This window comes from Antennarius striatus, chromosome 12 (assembly GCF_040054535.1).
Source record: "Antennarius striatus isolate MH-2024 chromosome 12, ASM4005453v1, whole genome shotgun sequence".
Taxonomy (NCBI): domain Eukaryota; kingdom Metazoa; phylum Chordata; class Actinopteri; order Lophiiformes; family Antennariidae; genus Antennarius; species Antennarius striatus.
The window spans coordinates 16,611,062-16,637,236 of NC_090787.1; the positions used below are offsets into that span (position 1 = coordinate 16,611,062).

The 26,175-nt window shown below is 40.9% G+C and overlaps 2 protein-coding genes across 3 annotated transcripts; one reads left to right on the forward strand and one right to left on the reverse strand.

Annotated features, from left to right (window-relative positions):
* Positions 1-53: 53 nt before the first annotated feature.
* Positions 54-2,584, reverse strand: mettl21cb (methyltransferase 21C, AARS1 lysine b). 2 transcript variants are annotated; one of them, XM_068330065.1, is made up of 5 exons: positions 2,476-2,581; positions 1,448-1,573; positions 1,077-1,240; positions 877-994; positions 54-464 (listed from the first exon to the last, which is right to left on the reverse strand). In XM_068330065.1, the coding sequence occupies exons 2-5, from the start codon at positions 1,566-1,568 to the stop codon at positions 67-69; spliced, it is 801 nt and encodes a 266-aa protein (XP_068186166.1). In that variant the 5' UTR covers positions 1,569-1,573; positions 2,476-2,581; the 3' UTR covers positions 54-66. The 2 variants fall into 2 exon arrangements, with proteins under 2 accessions (XP_068186166.1, XP_068186167.1); XM_068330066.1 differs by lacking the exon at positions 1,448-1,573 and having other exon boundaries at positions 2,476-2,584.
* A 10,896-nt stretch (positions 2,585-13,480) lies between these two features.
* On the forward strand, positions 13,481-20,371 carry jam2b (junctional adhesion molecule 2b). The gene is made up of 10 exons (XM_068329347.1): positions 13,481-13,656; positions 16,082-16,147; positions 16,815-16,925; positions 17,088-17,237; positions 18,361-18,542; positions 18,660-18,768; positions 18,859-18,966; positions 19,483-19,501; positions 19,573-19,621; positions 19,751-20,371. Exons 1-10 carry the CDS (start codon positions 13,605-13,607, stop codon positions 19,787-19,789), a joined length of 885 nt encoding a protein of 294 aa, XP_068185448.1. The 5' UTR covers positions 13,481-13,604; the 3' UTR covers positions 19,790-20,371.
* The last annotated feature ends 5,804 nt before the right edge of the window (positions 20,372-26,175 follow it).

The following is a 26,175-nucleotide window of genomic DNA, read 5'->3' on the forward strand; positions in this document are numbered from 1 at the left end:
AAAATTGAAATCAATGAGAGGAAACTTAACAGCTGTAACATCTGGGAGCCTCGGCCTTCTGATCGGTCACTCCTTTGCTGTCCCCTCGTATATCCTCACCTGCTGCTGGGGGAGCTCAGCCAGCAGAGCGGTCTTGAAAGTCTTCTTGAAAGACTCGACAAACTCCAGGTCTGACTCGAACCGGATCTTATTGGCCCACAGCAGCGTCGTCCGGCTTCCTGGTCTGCAGAAATGCTGCATAGTTTCCAGCAGTTCCTTCAGGTAGTCGTGGGGGAAGACCAGATCAGCTGCCAGGACGTAGTCGTAGCGGTGGGACGGCTGGGGAAAGTCTCGGGCCAGGCTCTGGCCCCAGGTGAGGGCAGCCACCTGAGGGGCGTGTCGGGACCGGCTCTTGGTGTTCCGCTGAAGGTTAAAGGTCAGATTTGACAGGATCTCTGGCAGGTCAGTTGCCGTCACCCGAGCTCCTGGAAAAGAGTTCAGAACCACAAAGCAGCTGAAATACAGACGAGATGAGAGAAGCTTCTGGTTTTGGTGTTTCTTGCTTTCATTTCTACTACTTTAAATATAAAAATACTCCTCAGAAACGGATGACACAACAATCCACCTCTGGTGTACATTCTGTTAGTGCTAAATAGAAAACAGTGGGATGCTAACATGCTGTGCTTTGACAGTGAATCTTGATATGTTGGGTGGAAATCAGAGCCCCACAACCACTAGGATGACTTTATAGTCCATTATTCCTTCTGCCAGCATTTCCATGCAACAGTGTTATAGATATTAAAATGCTTCTGTGGGTTTAGTGTCAAGACTTAGTTAATTTATTTTACACTGGCTAAGTTAAATCGACTTTGAAACATGTCCACTTCACAGACTTACCCAGCAGGCTGGCCACTATTGAGAGCAGACCAGTCCCAGCTCCAATCTCCAGCACCGTTTTGTCCATCAGGTTCACTTGTTGCTGGTTATTTTCCAAGAACTGACACAAACAAGTCGCCTGCACACAAAAAAATAAAAAATTGTACCTTTAGAACCAACAGGTAAGCATGCACAGGTACACAAACTGGAGTCGGGCCTACCCCGGGCCAGACCAGAGCGCCGTAAGTATCCACAGACTCGCGGATGCTGATGTCGTAACCGGCGAAACAAAAAGATTCGTGCTCCAGTGTGTTGCAGCGTTTTGGCTTCCAGATGCTCCTCTTGTCCAAAGCCTCACCTGTCATCGCTTTAGGGCCTGTTAATACTAAACAGCAGAGCATTACCATGGGGGGGGGGGGGGGGGGGTCAGGTTACAGTACAGATTCACAGCACAAATCAATGTAATGAATCTGCTTTGAGAGGGAATCTGAAAGATGTCTCTCATCTCCTCTCTCCAGAACATAGAGATGTGATGGCAGAGTAGATTAAAACCTGGTTGGAACATGTTCTTAAGCATTCAGCACAAAGTTACCCCCATCTGTGGGGCCCCGCTCCTCCACTGGGCCCCAAAAACGTTTGCTTTCATCCATGTCTGCTGTCCTTCCAGAGGGATTCTGGTGGACAGACGGACTGACTGTGGACAATCTCTCCATGACCACTGAAGAAAGCAAAAATGTAATCATTTTGGTGACATGAGCGTCATTTTATAGTTTAAAGTGCCATTTTCAGTAATCATTCAAGTGTCTTCATGGTCAAATCCAACAAATGCATCCCACAAACGCTGAAACATGAATTAGAACTGGGAAAAAAAGTTAAACTGAAATGCATTATCTCATTTTCAGATTCTCCAAATTGGTTCCCTGTTATATTTCAAGGTGACGTTATTTCAAGAAATACATTTTTTTTGGTTTTTATTTTGAAAGCACTACATGGCTGTGAATGGACAGTAGATCATACAACCAGGATGAATGCACGACATTTTTGTAATGATCAAGAAGAAAATGATCATGATGGAATACCATGAGACATGGTTGATGTACGCATGAGGCACGCACCATGGAAGAAATGATCAGTCCTCAACATTCTGGTGGATTCCGATTAAGCAAGAGTCAAACTAATAAACATGTGATTCTAATGTCTAAACTGAAAAATACTCAACTTATGTTAAAAATCTTCTAACAAGCGGCTGATATCATGTTTTAGTCACGTGTTTGTGACTTGATTTAAAGTCAGCTTGAATCCAGAACGGACCAGATTTATTCCAGCAGTATATTTAGCTGTCACTGGACTCCAGTCTGGAACCCAGAATCACAGCTGGTTAAACCCCCTGGTTGATGAGTTACAAACAGGGGCCACAGTGGGGGTCACTTTGCTGCAGATGCACCTCAAACTCAGCTGAACTTCAAATTTATATGAGAAAAAAATATGGTTTAGTATCACTGAAGAATAATCAGTCAAATGAAGTATATGAAAGAAATTCCCTTTTTGTTCCTTTTCATAGAAAAATGACGCAAAAATCCAAGATGAAACACGATGCTGCTCAGAACGCATGAAACATACCTGTGTGGTGCAGCGTGCTCCTCTTGTCTTCTGTTTGCACTTCTCTCTGTTGTGTTCTTGTGTTTATAGAGGCAGCATTGTCTGTGACACACCCCTAAGTGTAGCGGGGTTCTTTGGGGTCCCTATCAGCCAGATTAGAGAGAGACACACGTTTATAATGTCTGAGAGAGACGGATACATGTTTTTAACTGCACATGCACTCTGCCAGTGTACTGCATGTGCATTCTGTAGTCTTTTGTAACTGATGCAATCAGCGAGAAAGTCAGGAAGACATTTTTTCCAGGTCTGACTTGGAAACTGGAAGATTTCCTCTTTTCACGCCCTTGAAATATGGCATTTCTTGTCACATATGCTTTTTCCTCCATCCTCTCTTCTTGGTGTGAGTGCATGAGTTTCATAAAAGTATTTCTGATGTTTCAGAAATACAGTAAGGATAAATGATCAGAGAGGAGAGTGGTGGATGTTAAAAGTCCAGTGAGAAGCTGTTACATTCTGCAAAGCTACGGCATCTTCTATGCTGGAAACCTGCTCCAGAGACTGGAACAGATCCTCTCAAACCAAAATACGCATTAGAAACATGAGGCATACTGAACACTTGCTCTTGTTTGTTCTAAAGGTAACAGGACTTTATTTTAATAGACACTATAGATAGATAGATAGATAGATTTGAGCGAGCAAACTCCCAGTATCAGTCCACCAGTGAAAAATAAAATCTAGATATAGAGTCACAATATGATTGTCGATGAATTAGATAGAATACATTCTGCTGCTCTCCCTACAATCAGATCAGTAACATCATATTTTCTGACTAGTAATAATTTTCATTGTGTCTCCAACCGTGATGAGAGAATATTACACACACAAACCAATAGCATCCCCAGCAGGGAAGCAGGAAGCTTTTACTGAACTTTCAACCGTTGACTTGCAGATATGTGAAAACAAACAGACAGTAAATTGATTTTAAATCAAATTTGAATATAAACAACAGGACAACTGTTTAGATTCTTCTAATTTGTGAAGCTGTTAAGGGGATGGTGGTAAATATTAGGCAAATAATATATCTAATCATGCTGTATGTTCTCTTGCAAATATGTTTACATCAGATGAGCCGAAAGGTGTGTTTTGTTGTGAACTCAGCGCTGCTGAGAGGAGAAGCTCAGCACCCGCCGGTGGAAGTATCGAGGATCTTCTGCATTATAAAAGGCTGTGGCACCTTCATTGTTCACGTTTTTCTACCATCCCATCATCCAAAGTTACAACCATGCATGGAAAGACTAACGCTCACCACAGCAGCTGGTTTCTGGCCAGGCTGCTGGGCTCAGGCGAGAGGATTCACAACATTGGTGCATGACCACACACATTCACACACATGCCAGCTGACAACGGATTGCACTGCTAGAAAATGACTTGAAATGACAGACGGCAAACAGCAACACTGAGTCACTCTCGTCTAAACAGCAACACCAATAAAGAGTGAAGGTATTGGGGGATTTTAACAGCATTAGGATCTGGACACCGAGAATCCAGGGCTCTGTTTTTCCTTTATTGATCACTATTAATGAATGATACATTAAAAATGCTTTCTTCTTTGCCAATTACTTGCTATTTAATCATTCTTACTCATCTGCTTCAGCATGCCAACCCAGATCTGATTACATACTGTGTCTAAAAATATATGATTGTGTCATGTCACTAAATAATATAACCTAAAGTTACTGTAGTAGCAGAGTGGTGATGCTGGCTCATCCCTCAGACTCAGAAAGTTTCCTGGTAGGAGAACAATGGAGAGTTCAAATGTGTACAATATCACATTTCCCAACAACAGCCCAGAGAGGATCACACGATTTAAACAGTCATATTAATGAATGAGTAAGGGTGTCATGTGATGGATGTAGCTATATGTGGAACAGTTATGAGTTAAAATAGAAGGATAAAGATCCGCCAGTCATTACTTTACGGGTGGTAATCCTCACCCCCGTGTCCGAAGGTCACAAAAAGGTTGTGCAGGCCAGGGGAAAATGAGTCACAGTCACACTGTGGAATGTGTGAGTCCCATCAGGCTTTACAGTAGCCTATGTACAGCACGGGTGTGTGAATACATCAGCTAATGGATACAAAGCTCCTATAATATAAAGAGGAGGTGATGATTATGTCATTGATGATGGTACAAATATCTATGCTTATGAAATTATGAAATTATACACAAGGAAATCAGGCCACACGCTTTATTTATTAGCATTTACTTTATTAATAGGATTAGTGAAATAACATTTGAATATAGTTTACACCATGCTTTGAAGTCCTGATTTTCAAGCATACACAAAAAGTGCGTTTTTGTGTCTCCAGTTCACATGATTTGCAAATTACGTTTAATTTATCTCTACATTAAAAAGCAATATATAGCATCAAATCAGACAAAAAAGCAAATGGAAACTATCTGACTGTACTGTCACTGATAAGGATAGGAGCAGATGAAGGCCTGAGGTTCCCAGCATGTGAAGTCATTGAATTTTCCATTTCCTGTAAGACAAAGCAGGACAAGTGGTGATTAATTTTCTTATTTGGTGAAATACACAATCTAAAATTTAAAAAAAACAATTTAAAGTTAATTTATATAGCACTGAAACAAATATACTCAGCTTTAAATAACAGTCTGACTCTTACCATATGCCAGGATTTCAACACAGTCTTCCAGATCAGATGTGTTGTTGGGCTCCCCTGCCAGCCAATCAGCATAGCCCCAGTGAGATCCATCCAACCAGATAAAGCGGCCAGTCTGACAGGATATTAAAGCAATCAGAGTTGTTTATTTCAGTGTTCCTTCAGACACAAACAATGCCGTGAGCAGATCTCGAGGTGTGATGTGTTTAGACGCCTATTACCCCTCGCTGCTCAACAAAACAAACGCACATTCAGATATCTGAGTCCTCCAACCCAGGTGCGAGTGTACGCCCCATTCTGCTGCAGCATCATGTTCATCAGCTCTCTGTGGACGAAGGCACTTGTGATGGAGGCCAAGTGGCCCCCAGTGAAATGTGACTGACAGTAGAACTGTAATGCAAAAGACAGTAAAGGTGAGCTCATGCTGTGTGATTCAAAAGACGTCTAATCTAAATATGACTAAAGTCATGATAGTGCTTATAACGTTTACTTCACATCTGCAGCATTGAGAAAGTATAGAGAACATGCAGACCTCAGCACTTTCAGCCCTTAGTGGTCCTTTGAAGAAGCGGTAACACTTCCCTTCAAGCACTACTCCATAACAGTCCCCTCTAGTGGCTAAAATGAGAAATTGCAACATTTAAAATCTTTTTCTTCAAAAAAATTTCAAATCCAATTTAAAACAAAATCACGTGATCTAATAAGACTGAAGCTGTTTTCATTTGCTTAAATTTATTTTCTTGTGGTTATTAATCAAATTCCATGATATTAGCTTAACTTTTACAGTGGCTTTTAGCATATTTTTGTTCTTTTCTTTCTCGCTTATTTTATGACTCACTGTACTTCCCTTCTCCACAGATATCCTCTTAAAATCTATCAAAAAATACTCAAGTAGTCAGAATGTTGCTTTTATATTAAAAAAAAAAAGCCAACAACCCACATTTTTTTTGTTTTACATCATTGTGTGTGCATAAAAGGATTCTATTTGCACTTCACCTTGCTTGCCTGGTCTTACTGGAAATCCTTTTGCAGATTTAACTTTATTCCTCATTTCTCCTCTAGGTTCAATACCAGTCCCAACATCAGACACAACGTTGTTGTCCATTGCTGGCACCTCTGGTGACAAGCCAACCAGTGGAGACAGCTCCCCCTGCTGGACAGACTGACTCATTGCGTCCATGGTCATTGTATAGCCTGACATATCCTCAGCCTCCATCCTAACTATTGCCTCTTTGTTGGGGACATACTCCTCTAAAGACTGAACTGGCTGACCCATAACGTCCAGTGCTGGCCCCTCTTCTATGACAGCAGCATCTGGTACAATCTGCTTTTGCTTCATTTCAGGCTCCAGTTCCATGATTGTTTCTTCATAAGGAGCTATCACCAGCTCCTCCCCCTCTGGAGCCTCAGAGGAAGACTTTTCTGTCCCCGTGTTGGTCAGTTCATCTCCAAACATGTAGTTGTCGCTCACTGGCTCCAGCTCCATGATCGTTCCATCCATCAGTTCATGTTTTTCCTCCATGTCAGTATGCCTCTCACTGAACTCCTTATCTGTCTGTTCCTCTGAGTCCACCTTAAAGTCAGGGATGTCTTCAGGTTTTAGTTCAATCTCAACTTCTGGGTTCACATGAACATCAAGCTCAGACATAACTTCTGGCCCCAGCTTTCTCTCTGAGTCGTCTTGTAGCTCATGTCCCATCTCATTGTCTTGGATCGCATCGATCTGTGGGTCAGCCATAAGTTTTGGCTGCACATTAGCTTCTAGATCCAAAACACCTTCTGGCTCTACTTTGACCTCTGACACCGGCCTGACCTCTGACTCTTGTTTGGGCTCTTGCTCCACCTCAGTATCTTGGTTATCTTTACCCTGTTGCTCTTCTTTGACCTCTGACTCTGCTCCAACATTTGGCTCTGGTTTAAGCTGTGCTTCTGCCTGATTCTCCTTCTTTACCTCTGTCTTTACTCCACCTTCTTGATCCACTCCAGTATCTGGCTTTTCTTTAACATCTAGTGCCACTTTGTTCTGACTCAACTCGATGTCCCCTGGCACTGGAGCCAGTTCTTCCTGGTGTTCGTCAGAGCCGAGCCTGACTTGTTGCATTGGATTGTCCCCTACAGCATCGCCCTGCACTGGAAGCAAATCTCCTAACAGACCTATCTGGTCTTTATTCAAGATGGTAGTTGGTAGCATACCTGGAGGAAATGTCGGCACTCCTAGAACCACTGCAAAGAGTAAATGATAAGTTAAACTGCTGATGAACTGAAGCAGATTGCAACCACAGATGGATACTTGATATACTTGTGCTGTGTTGGGTGCCTGTGATCATTTTGAGTCTCTCTAAACTGAAATAAAACTGCCTCAAATGATCTTTCAGAAAACTTTGCAGCCACAATGAAAAAGAAACTATTTCTCTTATATTGAAGCCTCTTACCTGCTAGGCTCAATAAAAGCAGTGCCAGTGTCTTCATCTTGATCTTGTACAAAATAACTGTGTGATCCGTACCAGCCACTCCGACCTATGCAGCTGTTTATCTGTGTTTGTACTTTTATTCTTCCCGAACACCATGAGACCTCCCCATTCACATCTTTCAGGAAGAAATAATACAGAGCCCTCCTGCTCACCTTATCATCTCAAATCCCTATATTTCCCAGATGCTTCCTCTTGGCATTCATTCAAACATTAATAGCAAGATAAATTCAGTTCTTCAAGCTCCATGCTCCAAAACAACAGAGAGAGTGTCAGCAATTATTCCTGATACATCACATATGTTTTTTTTAAACAAACTTGGAATAAAATCCAGGTTTACCCTGCAATAGAATTACAATTTTATGTCACTCTAAAATGAAGAAATGACATGTGACATTCCACTTTTTTCAGATATCTACATCTGAACTCTGGCCTGTTGGGTTAAAGAAAATAATTAACCACAATTTAGTGGCATTGTCAGCAATATTATTTATCTTGCAGTAAAATATGACTGTAAATAAAATACAGAGAAGGTCAGACTATGACCAGGAAGAAAGTCACCTGAAAACTTTACCAAAACACTAAACCAGTACACTAAAACAATGATTACATTGATGTTAAGGGGATTTATTGCAGGCATTGATTTTAGTGCTTGGTTAGCAAGTAATATAACATTAAAATGGGCAGTGAGTAGCACTGCTGTCTCAGCACAAAAGGTTCCAGGTTTCCATCTGTGAGGAGTTTGTATGTTCTCCTTGTGTTCTGAGTGGGTTCTCTCCACGTTCTCCAGCTTCCTCCCACCTCCCACATGCAGCTTAGGTGAACTGGTCATTCTAAATTGTTCGTAACTGTGAGTGTGTGTGTGTGTGTGTGTGTGTGTGTGTGTGCGCGCGTGTGTGTGTGTGTGTGTGTGTGTGTGTGTGTGTGTGTGTGTGTGTGTGTGTGTGTGTGTGTGTGGTTATCTTGTGTGGCCCTGCAATGAGCTGGCGTCTCATCCAGGGTATACCCTACATTTTGCCTTTAGCCAGCTGGGATAGGCTCCATGTGTAAGGTGGACAAGTGGCTGTAGACAAAATGATTGTGATTGTCTCATCTACAAGAAAATGGATGGATGGATGGATGGATGGATGGATGGATGGATGGATGGATGGATGGATGGATGGATGGATGGATGGATGGATGGATGGATGGATGGATGGATGAATGAATGCATAACATCAAAACCTTTCAAGTCAAAAGATTCCAGCATTTAAGTATTATTAGGTGTTGACTCTGAGCTGTGAATTAATTTTTTTGAACAGCTGTTCTTAAAATAAAACCATGGTTATTTCTCTCAGTCTTCTTCTTCTCCTTTGGGCTTTTCCCTTCAGGGGTCGCCACAGCGAATCAATTGCCTCCATCTAACCTTGTTTTCTGCATCCTCTTCTCTCACACCAACTACCTTCATGTCCTCTTTCACTACATCCATAAACCTCCTCTTTGGTCTTCCTCTAGGCCTCCTGCCTGGCAGTTCAAAACTCAGCATCCTTCTTCACCTCTTTTCCACACTCTCCATTGCTCTGGACTGTTGACCCTAAGTACTTAAAATCCTCCACCTTTTGATCTCTTCTCCCTCTAACCTCACTCTTCCACTTGGGTCCCTCTCATTCACACACATGTACTCTGTCTTACTGCGGCTAACCTTCATTCCTCTCCTTTCCAGGACAAACCTCCACCTCTCTAGCTTCTCCTCCACCTGTTCCCTGCTCTCACTACAGATCACAATGTCATCTGCAAACATCATAGTCCATGGAGATTCCTGTCTAACCTTGTCTGTCAGCCTGTCCATCACCATAGCAACAAGAAGGGGCTCAGAGCTGATCCCTGATGCAGTCCCACCTCCACCTTGAACTCCTCTGTCACACCTACAGCACACCTCACCACTGTCTTACAGTCCTCATACATGTCCTGCACTGCTCTAACATACTTCTCTGCCACTCCAGACTTCCTCATACAATACCACAGTTCCTCTCTGGGCACCCTGTCATCAGCTTTCTCCAGATCTACAAAAACACAATGCAGCTCCCTCAAAGCAAATACTGCATCTGTAGTACTCTTTTTTGGCATGAAACCATACTGCTGCTCACAAATGCTCACTTCTGCCCTTAGTCTAGCTTCCACTACTCTCTCCCATAACTTCATTGTATGGCTCATCAGCTTTATTCCTCTGTAGTTGCCACAACTCTGCACATCTCCCTTGTTCTTAAAAATGGGCACCAGCACACTTCTCCTCCATTCCTCAGGCATCTTCTCACTATCTAAGATCCTGTTGAACAACCCAGTCAGAAACTCTACTGCCACCTTTCCTAGACACTTCCATACCTCTACAGGTATATCATCTGGACCGACTGCCTTTCCACTCTTCATCCTCTTCAGGGCCCTCCTCACTTCATCCTGACTAATCTTTGCTACTTCCAGGTCCACAACAGTCACCTCTTCTAGTCTTTGTTCTCTCTCGTTTTCCACGTTCATCAACTCTTCAAAGTACTCTTTCCATCTTCCCATCACACTACTGGCACCTGTCAATAGACTTCCATCCCTAACCTTAATCACCCTAACCTGCTGCACGTCCTTCCCGTTTCTCAGTGTTGGTCATTAAATCTGCTCTGAAAATTTATTTATTTAGCTGATTTTTTTTCCAGAGGTCTTATTACAACAAACTTCACCACCTTCATCTCATTTGCAACATCAACAACATCCGAAAATGGGCTGATGGGTTAAAGCCATTTGGCTTGTGAAGTTCCTCATCCTTGGATAATAATTTCTATTCTGGATGCTGCAGTTGTTAACAATGGGTTTTGTATGTTTTGATTTGCTTCATCAATTATTACATTATCATGTTTTTTCCTGTATTATCAAACATTTGAATTTGTTACACATGGTGCTAAAGTAAATGAGAAAAGTCATTTTTGTCCATATTGCTGATGCAGTTATTGAACACAACTGGTCTGCAGTGAAGACATATGTAGTTTAGAAGCTGGAAACCCACAAATTTTCCAATCTTGGTACAACTGGAATGAAATGCTGTTGATGCTGGAGCTCAGTGGAAACGGGTGGGACACAATCCCTGTCAGAACAGAGCTATGTGGTTCCTTTTTTGTTTGTGGAATGTAAAATCTTTCACTGAAAGAGAATAAAATGTTGAATCCTCAATAATAACCTGATTGTCAGAACTGCTGTGTTGTCCTTTTAACCATTGATTTTAAATATGTTTATTCCTTGATGCTTGTTTTTTGGGTGCTGACTTCAATCATACCCTCATTTTCAATAAAGCGCTTCAGCAGACATTCCAAAGCTCTTTAACAGGAGTTTTGATCCAGTTGCTGAAGTGGGGACGAGAATGTCTGGCTGTATTTAATGACTCCTGGGTTGTTGTGTTCTACCCTGTTCAACATCATCTAGTTGGTTGGTTATTAGTTGGTTATTTCAAAAACAATATTACAGCTCCAAGGATGAATGTGTGTTGGAGACGGATGAGCTTAGGAAGCAGAACCCTGATGGTATGAGAATTAAACCATGGAGCTTAATGGTTTCTGTATCCAGATGTGATTTTGCTTCTGATCACTGTCTGGATTTAAAGTGAGGTGTGTTTGTCTCAATACCACAGCATCTAGTCTGGTGCCATGCAGGCAATCATGGTGTACTGAAGTGTGGCTGTACTATACAGCTGAATGCTGAAGCTGAAGCCTGTTGTGATGTTTTGACTTTGTGATCAAATGTTATGTTGATATGTGTGATGTTTTATTCTCTTTTAATTGTACAGTAAGTGTTTGAATATGTATATTTTTACTATATTGTAGATGTATCTTACTGATTTGACTATTTTACAGCTTTTACTGCTTTTTATATGTCATGGCCAGGGATGAAAACTAGCCCTCTGGCTAATTCTGTTTTTTTTTAACTATGTATAATCATGTGTTTTATGAAATTGCATTGTACCCTTTCAAATAAACTACACTAAACTAAACATGATGAAGTAGAAACCCCCCCCCCCCCCCAGAATGATTGTGTACCAGTACTGGTGACTGAATTTATTGCAGCCTATCCCAGCCAACATAGAGCAGGAGACTTAAGTCGATTATTTTGTAAACTGATTTAAAGAGTGTTGACAAAAACACCTCACATAGGAAAGAACTTAACCCACAAATTAAGAAAATCAAATGAAGAAAACACTGCAGAGAAAGATGAGCTGTCGTTCGACTGACAGACGACCACACATCACTGGGTTATTTATAGTCACATGACCTGTACTGCATGGTTCGGGACCATAGTAGGAACTAGTGGCACCTGGAGCGAACCCCCCCAACCCTAACCGTAACCCTGACCCTCCCCTCTGGCTTGAATGATTGACCCCTCTAGTGGTCAATCATTGTGATGGATTGTGAGAGAGACGTTCTGTGTGAAACATGGTTGTGTAAAGCAGTTGTTATGGATGTGTGTGTGTGTGTGTGTGTGTGTGTGTGTGTGTGTGTGTGTGTGTGTGTGCGTGTGTGTACGTACGTCTCACTGTGTCATGTGACATCAGCGGAGCAGCTGAGGCGGCTGATCACCAACAGGTGCTGCAGCAGAGATTTGGTGAGTTTGTGTTTCTCGCCGTCCCTCCGTGTGTGTTGCATGCACACGTGTGTGCATGCAGGGCCCCTGTGTGTGTCTTTGTTTCTGCATATGGCCACAGATGCCAGCATGTGTACCCAAGAGCCACAGGGACGTACAATGTGCTGTTGTGTGAGGGCCGCTGGTGAGAAACCTAATAGCCAAGGACACAGTAGCTCTGCCAGCAGCTGTCCCTCCTCTGCACCCCCCCATTTACCCCCCCCCCCCACTGTGGACATGTGGACAACCGACAGTCCTTGTTATGGTGCTTTTCATTATGATGGACGGTTCCATGATAGTAAGAAATCACTTCAGTTAAGAATAGGTTTAAATAAAATAAATAAATAAATAAAAATAAAGAAGTATCGTATAAAGTGTTTTATTTTCTACATTGATGATATATTTTGCTCTAAAATTAAATATAAAAGTAGCCAAATCACAGCTGTGTAAGATGTGAAGAAAAGCTAAGCTTGAAATGTATTGAAGTGGATGCATAAAAAGACGTTAAGTTAGCAATCTGCTGCGGAGTTACACATCCAGCAAAACTCTTTCACTTGGAGAACAGTGGAAGCTTAGCTATTCGTTCTTTATTTTTCTCTTGAGGTGTTCCACTTTGTGTTCCTGATTCTTTATTCCACCCAACACACAGAGATGGTGTTCTGGGTAAAGCTACATCACCTCGATATTGAGTCACCCCTAAGATTTTATAATGTCTTCATGAAGATTGTAATTGTCTCTTTGTAAAAGGTTAAACACACCTACATTTATGTAATCTATAAAATTATTGCATTTTGTGTTGACAAGAAAATTTGGGACAAGGAAATTTAAGGTACAAAGAAAAATCAAAACCTATACATGTTAATACTTGAAATTTTAAATATTTTGTGAACTAATTTTTGTTTGTTTGTTTTTTATGTTTGATATTTTTTACATTTTGGTTACATTTTTTTCATTTTATTTTATATTTCTGTAGTTTTCACTACCATAAAGTGTTTCCTCACACTTTTTTGAGTTGTGTTTTTAGTTGTTTGATTGTTTTTTCTCAGGTCAGGTTTTTGTTGGGGGTCGTGGGGTCGGGGGGCAAACACACACACACACACACACACACACACACACACACACACACACACACACACACACACACACACACACACACACACACACACACACACACGCACGCACGCCAGCGGCTCTCCTGTCTGCGCGCTCCCCGTCAGTTGTTGTGGCGGGAGCGCGCACAGCAGATGAAACTTGAAGGAGCTGCAGAGTTGGGAGTAAAACTGATTTCGTTCGGATCCTGCGGACACCCCCGGACCTCAGCGGACACCCCCGGACCCCAGGACGGATCGGAGCCCACCGGGACACGAGATGAACACCCTGAAGCTGCTGGCGCTGCATCTGCTCGTCTCCTTACTGCACTGTGAGTTTGTCCTGGTTTAAAAACTTTGTCAAACAACTTGCATAAGTTTATATATATATATATAAATAAAATATATATATATATAAAAATAAAATATATATATATATATATATAAATAAAATATATAATAATATATATATATAATAATATATAACTATATATATATATAATATATATATAATATTATATATATATATAAACTACTTTATATTACATATTATTATAGAGGAATAAGTGCATTAGATATAATAGTAATGACAAGTCTTAAATGGAGCTTCTAGCTCCAATGCTGTCTGAGTGAATTATATGATGATTAGTGCTCCCCTTTTTTCAGTAAAAATATACCCTCCCACAATAACAACAAGTTATACAACATCACCGATTCAAGGCAGATCATCATTGATCTGTATTGAATTGAACGTTTTGGATAACATTAAAAACATGAATGTTTTTAATGTTATCTGAAACGTTAAAAACATTATTTTTTATTTTATTTTCTTTCTTCAAGTTTAAACCTTTTCTAAAAAAAAAAAAAAGTGTGGTTCCTTATCTCAGTAAAATAATTAAACAAACAAAAAAACCCCCACACTAAATAAACAAAACAAAAAAGAAGCATAAACCTTTTGTCTCTATAATATTTATTATTCAGTTCCTCAGAAAAGCAGGATGCATATGGATTTGTTGTAATGTTTTAGTAGAACAATGTTTTGTCAGTTGCAGTGATTGATTCTGTTCTTGTGAAGCCTCCATCCTGGGGGAGGCGTGATGTGTTCAGGGACTTCATCAGGGGCTGAGATTGTGCAGGGAGTGTCTGCGGCTGGGCCTCATGTTTACACTGATCCCGCTCTGATGCTGCTTTAACCCGAGATCCACGGGCTGATGAGACGCGTCACGTGACCCATGGAGGAGGTCCCACCCTCTCAGTTTAAAGTTACCCCCGGTCTGACCCTGTTGTTAATTGGACTGAGATGAAAACGGCCATTTGCTATCTGAAGAACAGGCATTTGAAGTTGTTGTGGGAATTTGAAACAACTTGTTTCATGTGTGTAATTTGCGGCTTTGGCGAGTGTTTTGATCTCTGTGGTGTTTCCTCATGAGGACTGAGTGTCCCCACGGAGAGAAAAACTCTTATCCTCTCAGGATGAGGCTGGTTCAGGAAGATGCTGAGCACGATGGCTGATCCCGAATATTATGCTCATTTTAAGCAATTTAGAATTATTTTAATATAGGGTCAATTCCAAAACAGTATGTATGACTGTGATATAATGATAATTGTGGACAAAAAAGTGTCTGTATTATGTCAACTGAATATTTATTGGTATTTAAATTACATGATGTGTTAATTCATAGCAAAGATTCACGTCTGCAGTTATTAAATGACTCGTTTGATGGAAGCATATGGTGCAGAGGTGGAGGGCTAACAGATATAAAACACATATCCGTGTGTGTGTGTGTGTGTGTGTGTGTGTGTGTGTGTGTGTGTTTGTGTTATGCCAACTGAGGAGGATAAGGTTACTGTCATGAAGAGCTGCTTTGTCTGTTTGTCTGTGGAAGAAATATGCGTATGGTGCGCGCGCACACACACGCACACACACACACACACACACACACACACACACACACACACACACACACACACACACACACACACACACACACACACACACACACACACACACACACACACACAGATGGTGTAGGGTTTGGATAAAGTTTGGACTTTTGACAAATTTACACTAACTTTTACACCAAACTTTGAACAGCTAAAATGTGTGAAATTTATCACCTCAAATGTGTTGTTTCTTGTTTTTCACATGCAGTATTTATGTATACTTTCATGCATTTGTGTAGAGAAATGTCAGCTCTGCTGTGTGTGTACACAAATGAACGTATAGATCACTGAATTAGGTTATCAGGTCAGGATAAAGCAGCCGAGCAGAGACAGTCATCCATCACCGACATTCCAACACGTCACCGCTCCTGGCACCACCAGGGTCCAGCTGAACCCCCCGAGGTCCCTCTTTCCCCCTCTGTCTGCATCCGGGGAGCAGACATGAACATGTTCTGCTGTGGAAAACAAATATAAGTGTTTGCTATGGAACGAGGGCAAAAGAAGGGCTCATGTTTTTTTTCCCATTAAAATCATTTTCTTTTTCTAAATGGTCCAGATTTGGACACTTTTTATTATTATTATTAATAAATGTCAGAAGAAATATTCAGCTTACAGTATTTTCCGCACTATAAGGTGCACTGGACAATAAGGCGCACTTTCAACGAATGACATATTTTAAACATTTTTAATATATAAGGCGCACTGGATTATAAGGAGCACTGTCGGTTTTTGAGGAAACTGAAGGCTTTTAGGTGCCTCATAGTGCGGAAAATACTGTAATTCAGCAGCTGATTGTGGGTGTCACCACTGCAGGTCCTTTCTGTGTGCTGGTGACGGTCAGCAGCAGTAAACCTCAAGTGGAGGTCCACGAGCACACAGGTGAGTCTCTACAAAGCTGCTGCCACCATATGTTTGAGGAACACATCCTTCATCCATCAGGGCATTGTTTTCTGCATGCATTTAAATTGGATTCATGATTTCTATGTTAATTTTAATGACTGCATTCTAAAAGAAACCAATCAAATGAATCCCCCCTGCATGCCCTCCTTTCTTCTCCTCTAGCCTGGTATCTGCGTCCTCAGCTTCCGTCTCCCGACATAGATATGATCTCTCCTCCATCTGTGTCCAAACCTCTTCTCTCACTTTCAAACCAAACTGTCCAACATGAGCTGTTCTCTAATGTTCTTGTTCTGAATTTTATCCCAGACCTCAACATCCTCAGCTCAGTACTGTTTCATCAACCCCCTCCCTTTAAAACATTTATTTAATTAACCTTAAAATGAATTACAACTGTCGGAAAATCAACCAAGATAAAAAAGAAGATACGATTTCACGCTCATATAAATAAGCAGTGAAGGGATAAATTAATGCAGCAGAAACAGCCTTTTTTAACAGTAGAGCAGTTCATTAAACGTTGATGTAATATTTATTTTTGATGGGTTCATAGTTGTGGCTTAAAGGCAGCACGTTTAGAACCAGCTGCAAATCCTCCTGATGGATGATGAGCTGATGACAGATTTTGCTCCTGGGTTTCTGCTCCATCTAGATGCTGTGCTCACCTGTGAGTTCAGGACTGAGAAAGACCAGAACCCTCGAATTGAGTGGAAGAAAAAAGGAAAGGCGGTGACATTTGTGTATTTTAATCACAAATTTACAGGTAAGTCTTGACCTTCGTCTTCTCCAAAGACGAAGGAACCAGGTGACTTTGTAAGCCTTTCTTTCCATCATCCTCATCCTAAAACTAAAATTGTTCTTTGTTTTCATCCCTAAATTATGTTTTGTCAGTTCCCTAAGGTCTTTCCTTGATCTTCCTCTCTAGGTTCTTATGCAGGACGAGCAAAGATAGAGGGAGCGACTCTGACGATTCACTCTGTCACTCAGAGAGACTCGGGTGAATATCGCTGTGAGGTGACTGCAGGCGAGGATCACGTCAACCTTGGAGAGGCGACCGTAACGCTCAACGTGCTCGGTACGAGTCCCATGAATGAGTAACATCTCACTCACGTTCTTTGTAAAAGGAAGCGAGGGATTTCTCAGATCTTATCCAGTCTCACACCCCTTCCTGTGAACGTTGCTCTCATAGTCATGTGGTCAGTTTTCTGATTACCAAATCACTCTCAAACACTGGGTCAGTCGACCAAGACACCAAAGGTCCTAATTGCTCCCCAGGGTGTCGCCACATGGTTACACATCACTTCACATTTGCATGTGTGTGTGTGTATGCGTGTGTCACAGGTCTGTGTGTGTGTGTGTGTAAAAATATACTACAGTGAAGACATCATTTCCCATTGAGGAATCAATAACATATAATGTCTTACTTCTACAATAATGGATAAATATATGACAAAGTGAGGCACGCAGTTCTCCAGCCTCATGGTAGGGGGCGCTGGTGATCCAAGGGATTCGCCAGAGGAGAAGTGACAGTAAACTACAATTGATAGTGAAGCGCGTCAAGTGCGTCCATTTGTTTTCCCGCTCACCTTGCCTCATTATAAAAATAGAGGATTACATATCTCAACTCAAAATTTTTCTTATGCTTTTGTTCAGAAGGAACTTCATTTATAAGTAAACATAACATATTTAAAAAAAAAACGTGCAGGTAACAACATAACCTAAGTTTTTTTAATCAAATGTGTGTGATTCTGCTATGAGACTTTAAAAATAACCCATTTACTGTTGCCTATTAAATGGTGAAAAAGCTACGCTGTAGGTTCAATATGTTCATACGTAAACATCTTTATCTGATTATGATGAACCTCACTGCACGTCACTGTACCCATGAATATGTGTGAGTACATGAATGAGGAAGAAAAGGAATGCATGATGCAACCGGATGAATGTTCCTCACTGATGTTTGCAGACGTGGAGCATTCTGGGTGACCTTGAGCTTCAAGAACAGACTGGAGGTCCTTTGTGTGCAGAGATGGTTGTCGTCATTCTAATCCAGTCTCAGTGTACAATTTTTTTTATGCTTAAGAGGGATTGGTTAGTTTTCTTATGGCAGACGCATCAGTGTGGAACATATTTCTGTATATTTGTTATATTTGTCATTCTGCTGCATCCAGAGCTCCTTCCTGTCTCTGCCTCCTTAGTGCCTCCTCACGTTCCGTCCTGCGAGGTGCCCACCTCTGTGTTTGTGGGTTCTGGCCTGGAGCTTCTCTGTAAGGACAAACTCAGTGTTCCTCCTGCCACCTACCGCTGGTACAAAGACAACAAGGCTCTGATGACCACAGCAGGAACTCCGTATAGCATTGACATGAACATGGGAACGCTGGTCAGTGGACAGTACAGTATGCAAAAACAAAAACACACACTTCATTGTACTCAGGACTATATAGACATAGTTGTTTATCAATGTATTGACTTTTCATCTGGTGTTTGCCTGGAGCAGAAGTTGAAGAGTGTGTCCAAAACAGATGAAGGGATGTACCGCTGTGAGTCCTTCAACAGTGTGGGGGCCCCTAAGAGCTGTGTGGCCCAGCAACTCAATGTTATCGAATGTAAGTCGTTGTGTTACAGTTCCTCTTTGGAGTTTAATCGTGGTTCTCTGGTCAACAAAGACCAAAGTAACACACTCTCTCCTCTTCTAGATCCTTGGAATCTGGCAATTCTGATATCAGGAGCTGCAGCTTTTGTGATGTTCATCTTCTTCTGCTGCCTCTGTGTTTATGTCTGCCGACGCCGAGGCTGCTGCAAGAGTGAGTAGCGCGACGCGTGCATCCGCCCTCGTTTTAAATCTACTGACTAAAGCATTTCAATCAGAGAAATAAAGTGTGAAAATGGACGGTGAGTAACTCCTGCAGAGCAATAAAAAACAACAACACTTTAAACAACCTACAGACAGTCATAGCAGAAGTGTTAAAAATCACATGCATAAAATGTAAATGTGTTTTTACACTCCACACATTTGTTAACACCATCCACTGCTCAATAGTTTGTGTGTGAAACAGGTAGAAAGAGTTCCTTGGGGGACAATTCACACATGAGGGATGAGGGATTTTTTGCACATTCTTTTTAGCATAAAGGTAAATTCAGGTAACATCCTGTGAGCAGGAAAAGAAGAACGCCTCCCAGGAGAAATAAAAAAAGAAAAATTGATGCAGGACCTGACAGGGTTTCGGATCGGCTTAGACATTATCGTTACTGCTGCCAACAAAATCCATGATAAACTCAGCCGTTTTGTAATCTTTCTCTTCTTTTGTTTCCTTGAACAGAGGACAAGAAAACTAAAAGGTAAGTCCATTCCATCTCTGTCTTCTATGTGGATGAGCAAAAGTGTTGAACCATCACCCTTTATCTTCTAGCACCAAGTGTTTCAACCCTCCTCCTCCTCCACCTCCTCCGATCCACAACGTGAGTAACCAGAGGGAGGGTTGTTGTGTCTGGGCCCACCGTCATCGATCTGATCAGCCATTAAATCCTGTAGATAAGTTGATGATATCTAAGGAAATCATTTATCGTGTGTCTCTCTTCTCTCAACAGCTCAAACACTACAAACAAACTCACTCATTCATGATCTGAGGAGAAAAACAATCGCACAACCCGTCTGAAGGTCAGCTGAGGAAGCTTCTCAAGTATCTCGTCACTTCCTGTGTTCTTGCATCGATGCATTTCTCACATGTTCCTTACTTTCATACCTCCAATAATCTCAGTACATAGTACTATGAATTCAGGGTTTAACTAGACTCCTTCAAATGCTGTAATCTGTTTAGTTTTTTTTTCTTCTTCTGGTGTGTCAGAACATTTTAAAATTTTGTTTTAAATTCATTATATGAATGATCTCAAGTTTAGTGATTGTTTTTTTTAAGCTCTTCTTCGCCATCTATAGGCAAAAACCTGTTACTGCTGACAAATACTATATAAATAAGAATGGTGTTACTTTTAATTTTTATTTAGATGTTTTCATATGAGTTATTATTTTCTTTATTATTTTACTGTTGTATAGAAAATGTTTGTGTGTGTTAAATAAAGCTGTATAAATTCAAATGGTGTAAAATGAGCGATGAATGAACAGGTGTCTGCACACACTGAATGGTGTCCTGGACGTATTTGAAATCTGTGATGCCATTTTGTCTATTTTTTGATCAATAAAGAACGCTGAAAAGTGAGAGCGGCATATTTTATCAGGTCATTGATACGAAATCAATAATACCACAATATAATGAGCATACGCTGAAATTATATAGGCTATTATTTTTTAAACAGCTCAGCACTGGAAAAGAACCTCTCAATTTTGTTTTTTTCATTTTGCATTGCAAGAATAATGTCAGAATAATGTTAGTATATAACTGTAGCTCACTTTTTTTCAGTCCAGCCTCACAAAACCACCAGAGTGGCTGTAGATTCCTTAATATGGACTAGAACTGCATTTATCACGATGATAATATTGATGATGATGATGATGATGATGATGATGATGATGATGATGATGATTTATTTTACAATAGTAAATATGAAGACTGGTTCTGGAGACCAGGCCTCAGTCTAGTTGGGGGTGATCCACGTTTATTATATGGCCACCAGATGGCGCCACAACTTCAATATGTGCACAGGTTAACTACTGTATATCTTTTCTTGTAGTTTCTGTTTGACGAAGGCTTTTAGTGTCAAAAATCAGTAATAGGGATCTTGCTCATGGTCATAATCTCCTCTTGTGATCAAATTAAATGGTGGTATTGATCTGAAAGTAAAGCTCAAAGCCACACAATCATCACAATCTTTTGATCAACCACTCAGGCTGGAGGAAAGACCAGCCATCCATTTGTAAAATATGCAAATGCTGTTCCATAGTTACTCACATGTGAGTGAGAAGTGTACACTCAATGGGCACAGTGCAGGTATTAGCATACTGAAATTATATTTTTGAATTTGCTGAAAGCCTTTTTGAGAGGCGTTCACAAGCCAGTGGCATCTGTGCCCAAAATATACCTCGTTCTCCATTTACTACCTTATTTATTTGATTTCTGTGTAAAGGACAATACAATATAAACATGCCAAATGAAACAAACAAACAGACAAACAAACATGTGGGATGTTCATAGCGTGATTCATTTTATCTGGCATGCATTGTATACATTTCCCTCTTCCTTGTACAAACATGATGGTAGTTAACTCGGTGACCTTCAGTTTTACGTCTCAGAACATTTTGTCCATTGTGCAGGATGTGATGTTTGGGACAGACATACATAGATAGAAAGTGATGTTTAACATCATATTGTACAGTGTTTTTCCTGTTTTGTTTAAAAAAAAATTAAAATAGTGAGGGTTTTCTTTACTTCAATGAATAAAATTGTATACAAGTAAATCTTTACTTAATTGTAAGAAGCAACACCACACTAAAAAAAACAGACTATTACACATTTAAGAGCATTTCAGAGTTTGCCTCGGGAAAAGTACACAAATATATTCTGCAAACTGTTGCAAATGTAAGAGAAGCAGATCATAGTAAATTTAAGAGTGAAATCAAAAACATTATTTTAGTGTAACTTGTCTACAACTTTATCTCACAGCCACATAATGGTCACAATGGGCTTGACTGACTTCTCTCATTCTGTAATGTTTTTTAGAAGGCAACTATTCTGTGTGCAAAGCATTTAAGTACACTTAATCCCTTATTCACCATATTCATTACATATTAGTATTAGTTATTATAAGCATATTAACCCAGCATGACAGATTCTTTACTGCCACTTGTTTTTTATTTTTGTTATTAGATTTTTATGGATACTTGTCCCAGATTAGAGTTCCAGGGGACTCTTCCATCACATGTTTTAGCTAACTGTGTATATTCCACAGAGGAAAGATGCTGTGAAAGTAAGTGAGAGATAGAGAACAGCTGAGTGGGCGGTGGCTGTCAAAGGAAATCTGTGTCAATAGCACTGTTTTCTTAGATGTTAAATTAAGCCTCAGTCCTGGTTTCCTCAGACACGGCTCCTTCCTCTCTACCTGGGAGCAAAGTACCAGAGTTGAGCTCGCCTGAAAATGCCCAAGAGCACAACCTCTCTATGAAGAGATGACATAATAATCACAGTGAACAGGTGACATAATAATAACAGTGAACAGGTGACATAATAATCGCAGTGAACAGGTGACATAATAATCGCAGCACACGGTATGAGTCACAGCCTAACGCTTGTCTTTTCTTACATATAGACAAAACTAGTTTCTGCCAGTTTTTATTTGGGAGTTTTCTTGTTTTTTGGTACCTCTGCCAACAACAGTCGCCTGAGAGAATGTGATCATGCTCTTTATTTATTTTTTTGGCTAGCCCATAATAATCCCAAAAGTTATTTCATATCATGATGGAACTTTCTGTATGGGCGGGTCTTGGCTCAAGGAACAGTCTGGATCAATTTTTTTTCACTTTCCTAAACATTGTCAGACATCTGGATCTGGGAGATTAACAAACCTACCTGGAGGGGGGCCAAAGCGTATTGGATCACAGTTTTTGCATGTCGCTGCCAGCAAACAGAGATAATGTAGATTCATTCAAATTGATTTATGCATCTGTCTTGTATCTGTAAAAGACATTTCTGTGTTACATATATTTATACACACATTTCTGGACATTCTTTTCTGATTATTCAGGCTTTATTGACAGATATACGCTCTTTAAGTGTTCATTACTCAGCTTCTTCCTTTATAATTCTTTGCCACCCAGGTTGTAAAATGCTTACATTTGCCATACCCTCCACATTAAATACTGCTGGGTTACAGTTACATCATATACACACATGGATGAATTTATGCCTCTGGCATTGTGGCAAAAGAAGCAGGAAGAAGACCACTGGCACAGTAATAGCACAGGAAACTCTCATCCTGCTGCTGCAGTAAGAAATAGCATCACTTAAACATTTAAACCCCACTAGATGACATCTCCCACAGTTTCATTAAATCTTCATACCGAGGTTCTCTTACAAAGCTCAGAATCTGTTTGTGCTTGAAGCAGAGAGAGTGTGTGTTTGCTATTTGTACTCTGTTTTCTGTCTGCAGCCTGAATACTGCTATTATTTTGCGTTGTTCACTGACAAGACAGTTATGTGTAATTACAACAGTGCTGGATGCTGGAAATGGTTTTTACCACCACACACACACACGGACGCACGCACGCACGCACGCACACACACACACACACACACACTCACACACACACACACACACACACACACACACACACACACACACACACACACACACACACACACACACACATACACACGCACACTCGCAAACACAGCAGCAGCAGCAGGGTGCTTCTTATTCCAGCTTCAACAGGAACAGTGTGGGCAGAAGTTATCCAGATGAAATGTTTGTGTGTGAAGAAATTATCAAAATATCTGAGGAAAACTGAGCACAGCATCCAGGGATACAGTATTTGATTGTTTTCAATATAGTGCTGATTATCTGATCAATTGAACATTTTTTCCAGTCTTATTTACCTGTTCTGTTACCACAGTTTCCTCCAATAAGTTTATATTCACAACCTCCGGTGTTGTTTTAGAGAAAGAGTGTTGTAAATTTAATTTATAGTCTACATACAGGACAACATCCTCCACATCTGCATTTGCCACGACCAAAGTCTTGATGTTTCAAGACGGGTATATATATATATATATATATATATATATATATATATATATATATATATATATATATATATATATATATATATATATATATATATATATATATATATATATATATATATATATATATATAAAAAAAAAAAATGTCCCTCTCACCCTTGTGGGGTGGTATCTGTGTGTCATCCTCAAGCTCGGGTCCTCTACCAGAGGCCTGGGAGTCTGAGGGTTCTGCGCAGTATTTTAGCTGTTCCTAGGACTGCGCTCTTCTGGACTGAGGCTTCAGATGTTGTTCCAGGAATCTGCTGGAGCCACTCTTCCAGTTTGGGGGTCACTGCCCCAAGTGCTCCTACTACCACGGGGACCACATTAACCTTAACCTTCCACATCTGTTCCAGCTGTTCTTTCAACCCTTGATATTTCTCAATCTTTTCGTGTTCCTTCTTCCTGATGTTGGCGTCAGCTGGAATCGCCACATCTATCACCACTGCTCTCTTCTGCTCTTTGTCCATCACCACTATGTCCGGTTTGTTAGCCAGTAGCTGTTTGTCGGTCTGGAAGCTGAAGTCCCACAGGATCTTAGCCTTGCCGTTCTCAACCACCTTCGGTGGTATGTCCCATTGGGATTTGGGTACTTCTAGTCCATACCGGGTACAGATGTTCCTGTACACTATCACAGCTACTTGGTTGTGCCTTTCCATGTATGCTGAGCTGGCGAGCATCTTACACCCTGCTACCACATGCTGGACTGTCTCTGGGGCTTCTTTATATATATATATATATATATATATATATATATATACACACACACACAGTATATACACACAGTGATACCTCTACTTACGAATGTCTCTACTAACGAAATCTTCTACATACGAAATTTCTCAGCAGGAAAATATTACCTCTACTTACGAAAGAAATTTCGATTTACGTAATGTAAAAACACAGTATCGGCTCATACTCGAATAAAAACACAGTATCGGCCGATTGTCAAATCTCCCACAGGTTCCTGAACGCAACATTCTCACAGCTGCTCTGCCACTGGCTTTTACCTATTACGTATCTTCCTGGCATCCCATTGGCTAAGAGGGATGCCACTCCACCTCTGTGTGGACCTAGAACGGTGTTATAGAGTGTCTCGGCATTCGGCACTAAACCCATGAGGTAGTCTGATAGTTTTGTGCAAATATTATTATTATTGTTATTATTATTATTATTATTGTTGTTGTTGTTGTTGTTGTTGTTAGTAAAATGCAGCCGCAAGAGGATACAGAGGGTTGCGTCAAGAAGGGCATCCGGCGTAAAACTTTTGCCAAATCAAAGATGCGAATCAAACCTATGACTTCCATACCAGATCGGTCGATGCCCGGGTTAACAACGACCGCCATCGGCGCTGTTGACCTACAGGGCGCCGGTGGAAATTGTATTACTGTTGGTCGAAGAAGGAGAGGAGGAAAGTGCGTTCGCTCGAAGAAAGAGAAGAGGAACACCAAGAGTATAGGACTAAGAGTAGGGACGTTGAATGTTGGAACTATGACAGGAAAAGGTAGAGAGTTGGTTGACATGATACAGAGGAGGAAGGTAGACATACTGTGGGTACAGGAGACCAGGTGGAAAGGTAGCAAGGCTAGAAGTTTAGGAGCAGGGTTCAAGTTGTTCTATCATGGTATAGATGGGAAGAGAAATGGAGTAGGAGTTATCTTGAAGGAGGAGTTTGTTAGGAATGTCCTGGAGGTGAAAAGAGTGTCGGATAGAGTGATGAGTCTGAAGCTAGAAATAGAAGGTGTGATGTTCAGTGTTGTTAGTGGGTATGCTCTACAGGTAGGATGTGAGCTTGAGGAGAAGGAGAAATTCTGGTCGGACTTTGATGAAGTGATGCAGAGCATGCCTAGAAGTGAGAGAGTTGTCATTGGAGCAGACTTCAATGGACATGTTGGTGCAGGAAACAGAGGCGATGAGGATGTGATGGGCAGGTTTGGTATCCAGGAGAGGAACGCAGAATGACAGATGGTAGTTGACTTTGCAAAAAGGATGGAAATGGCTGTAGTGAATACTTTCTTCCAGAAGAGGCAGGAACATAGGGTGACCTATAAGAGTGGAGGTAGGAGCACACAGGTAGACTACATCTTGTGTAGACGGTGTAACCTGAAAGAGATCAGTGATTGCAAAGTAGTGGTAGGTGAGAGTGTAGCCAAACAGCATAGGATGGTGGTGTGTAGGATGACTCTGGTGGTGAGGAAGATCAAGAGGGCAAAGGCAGAGCAGAAGACGAAATGGTGGAAGCTGAAAAAGGAAGAGTGTTGCATGACTTTTAGGAAGGAGTTA

Excerpts from the sequence above, each read along its gene's own strand:
- mettl21cb (XM_068330065.1), bottom strand. The coding sequence starts at position 1,568 with ATGGAGAGATTGTCCACAGTCAGTCCGTCTGTCCACCAGAATCCCTCT. Across the intron at positions 1,241-1,447 it reads GCGGGGCCCCACAGATGGGG|TATTAACAGGCCCTAAAGCG; the intron begins GTAACTTTGTGC and ends TCTGCTGTTTAG. Across the intron at positions 995-1,076 it reads GCGCTCTGGTCTGGCCCGGG|GCGACTTGTTTGTGTCAGTT; the intron begins GTAGGCCCGACT and ends TTTTGTGTGCAG.
- jam2b (XM_068329347.1), top strand. The coding sequence starts at position 13,605 with ATGAACACCCTGAAGCTGCTGGCGCTGCATCTGCTCGTCTCCTTACTG. Across the intron at positions 16,148-16,814 it reads GGAGGTCCACGAGCACACAG|ATGCTGTGCTCACCTGTGAG; the intron begins GTGAGTCTCTAC and ends TGCTCCATCTAG. Across the intron at positions 18,769-18,858 it reads GCAACTCAATGTTATCGAAT|ATCCTTGGAATCTGGCAATT; the intron begins GTAAGTCGTTGT and ends CTCCTCTTCTAG.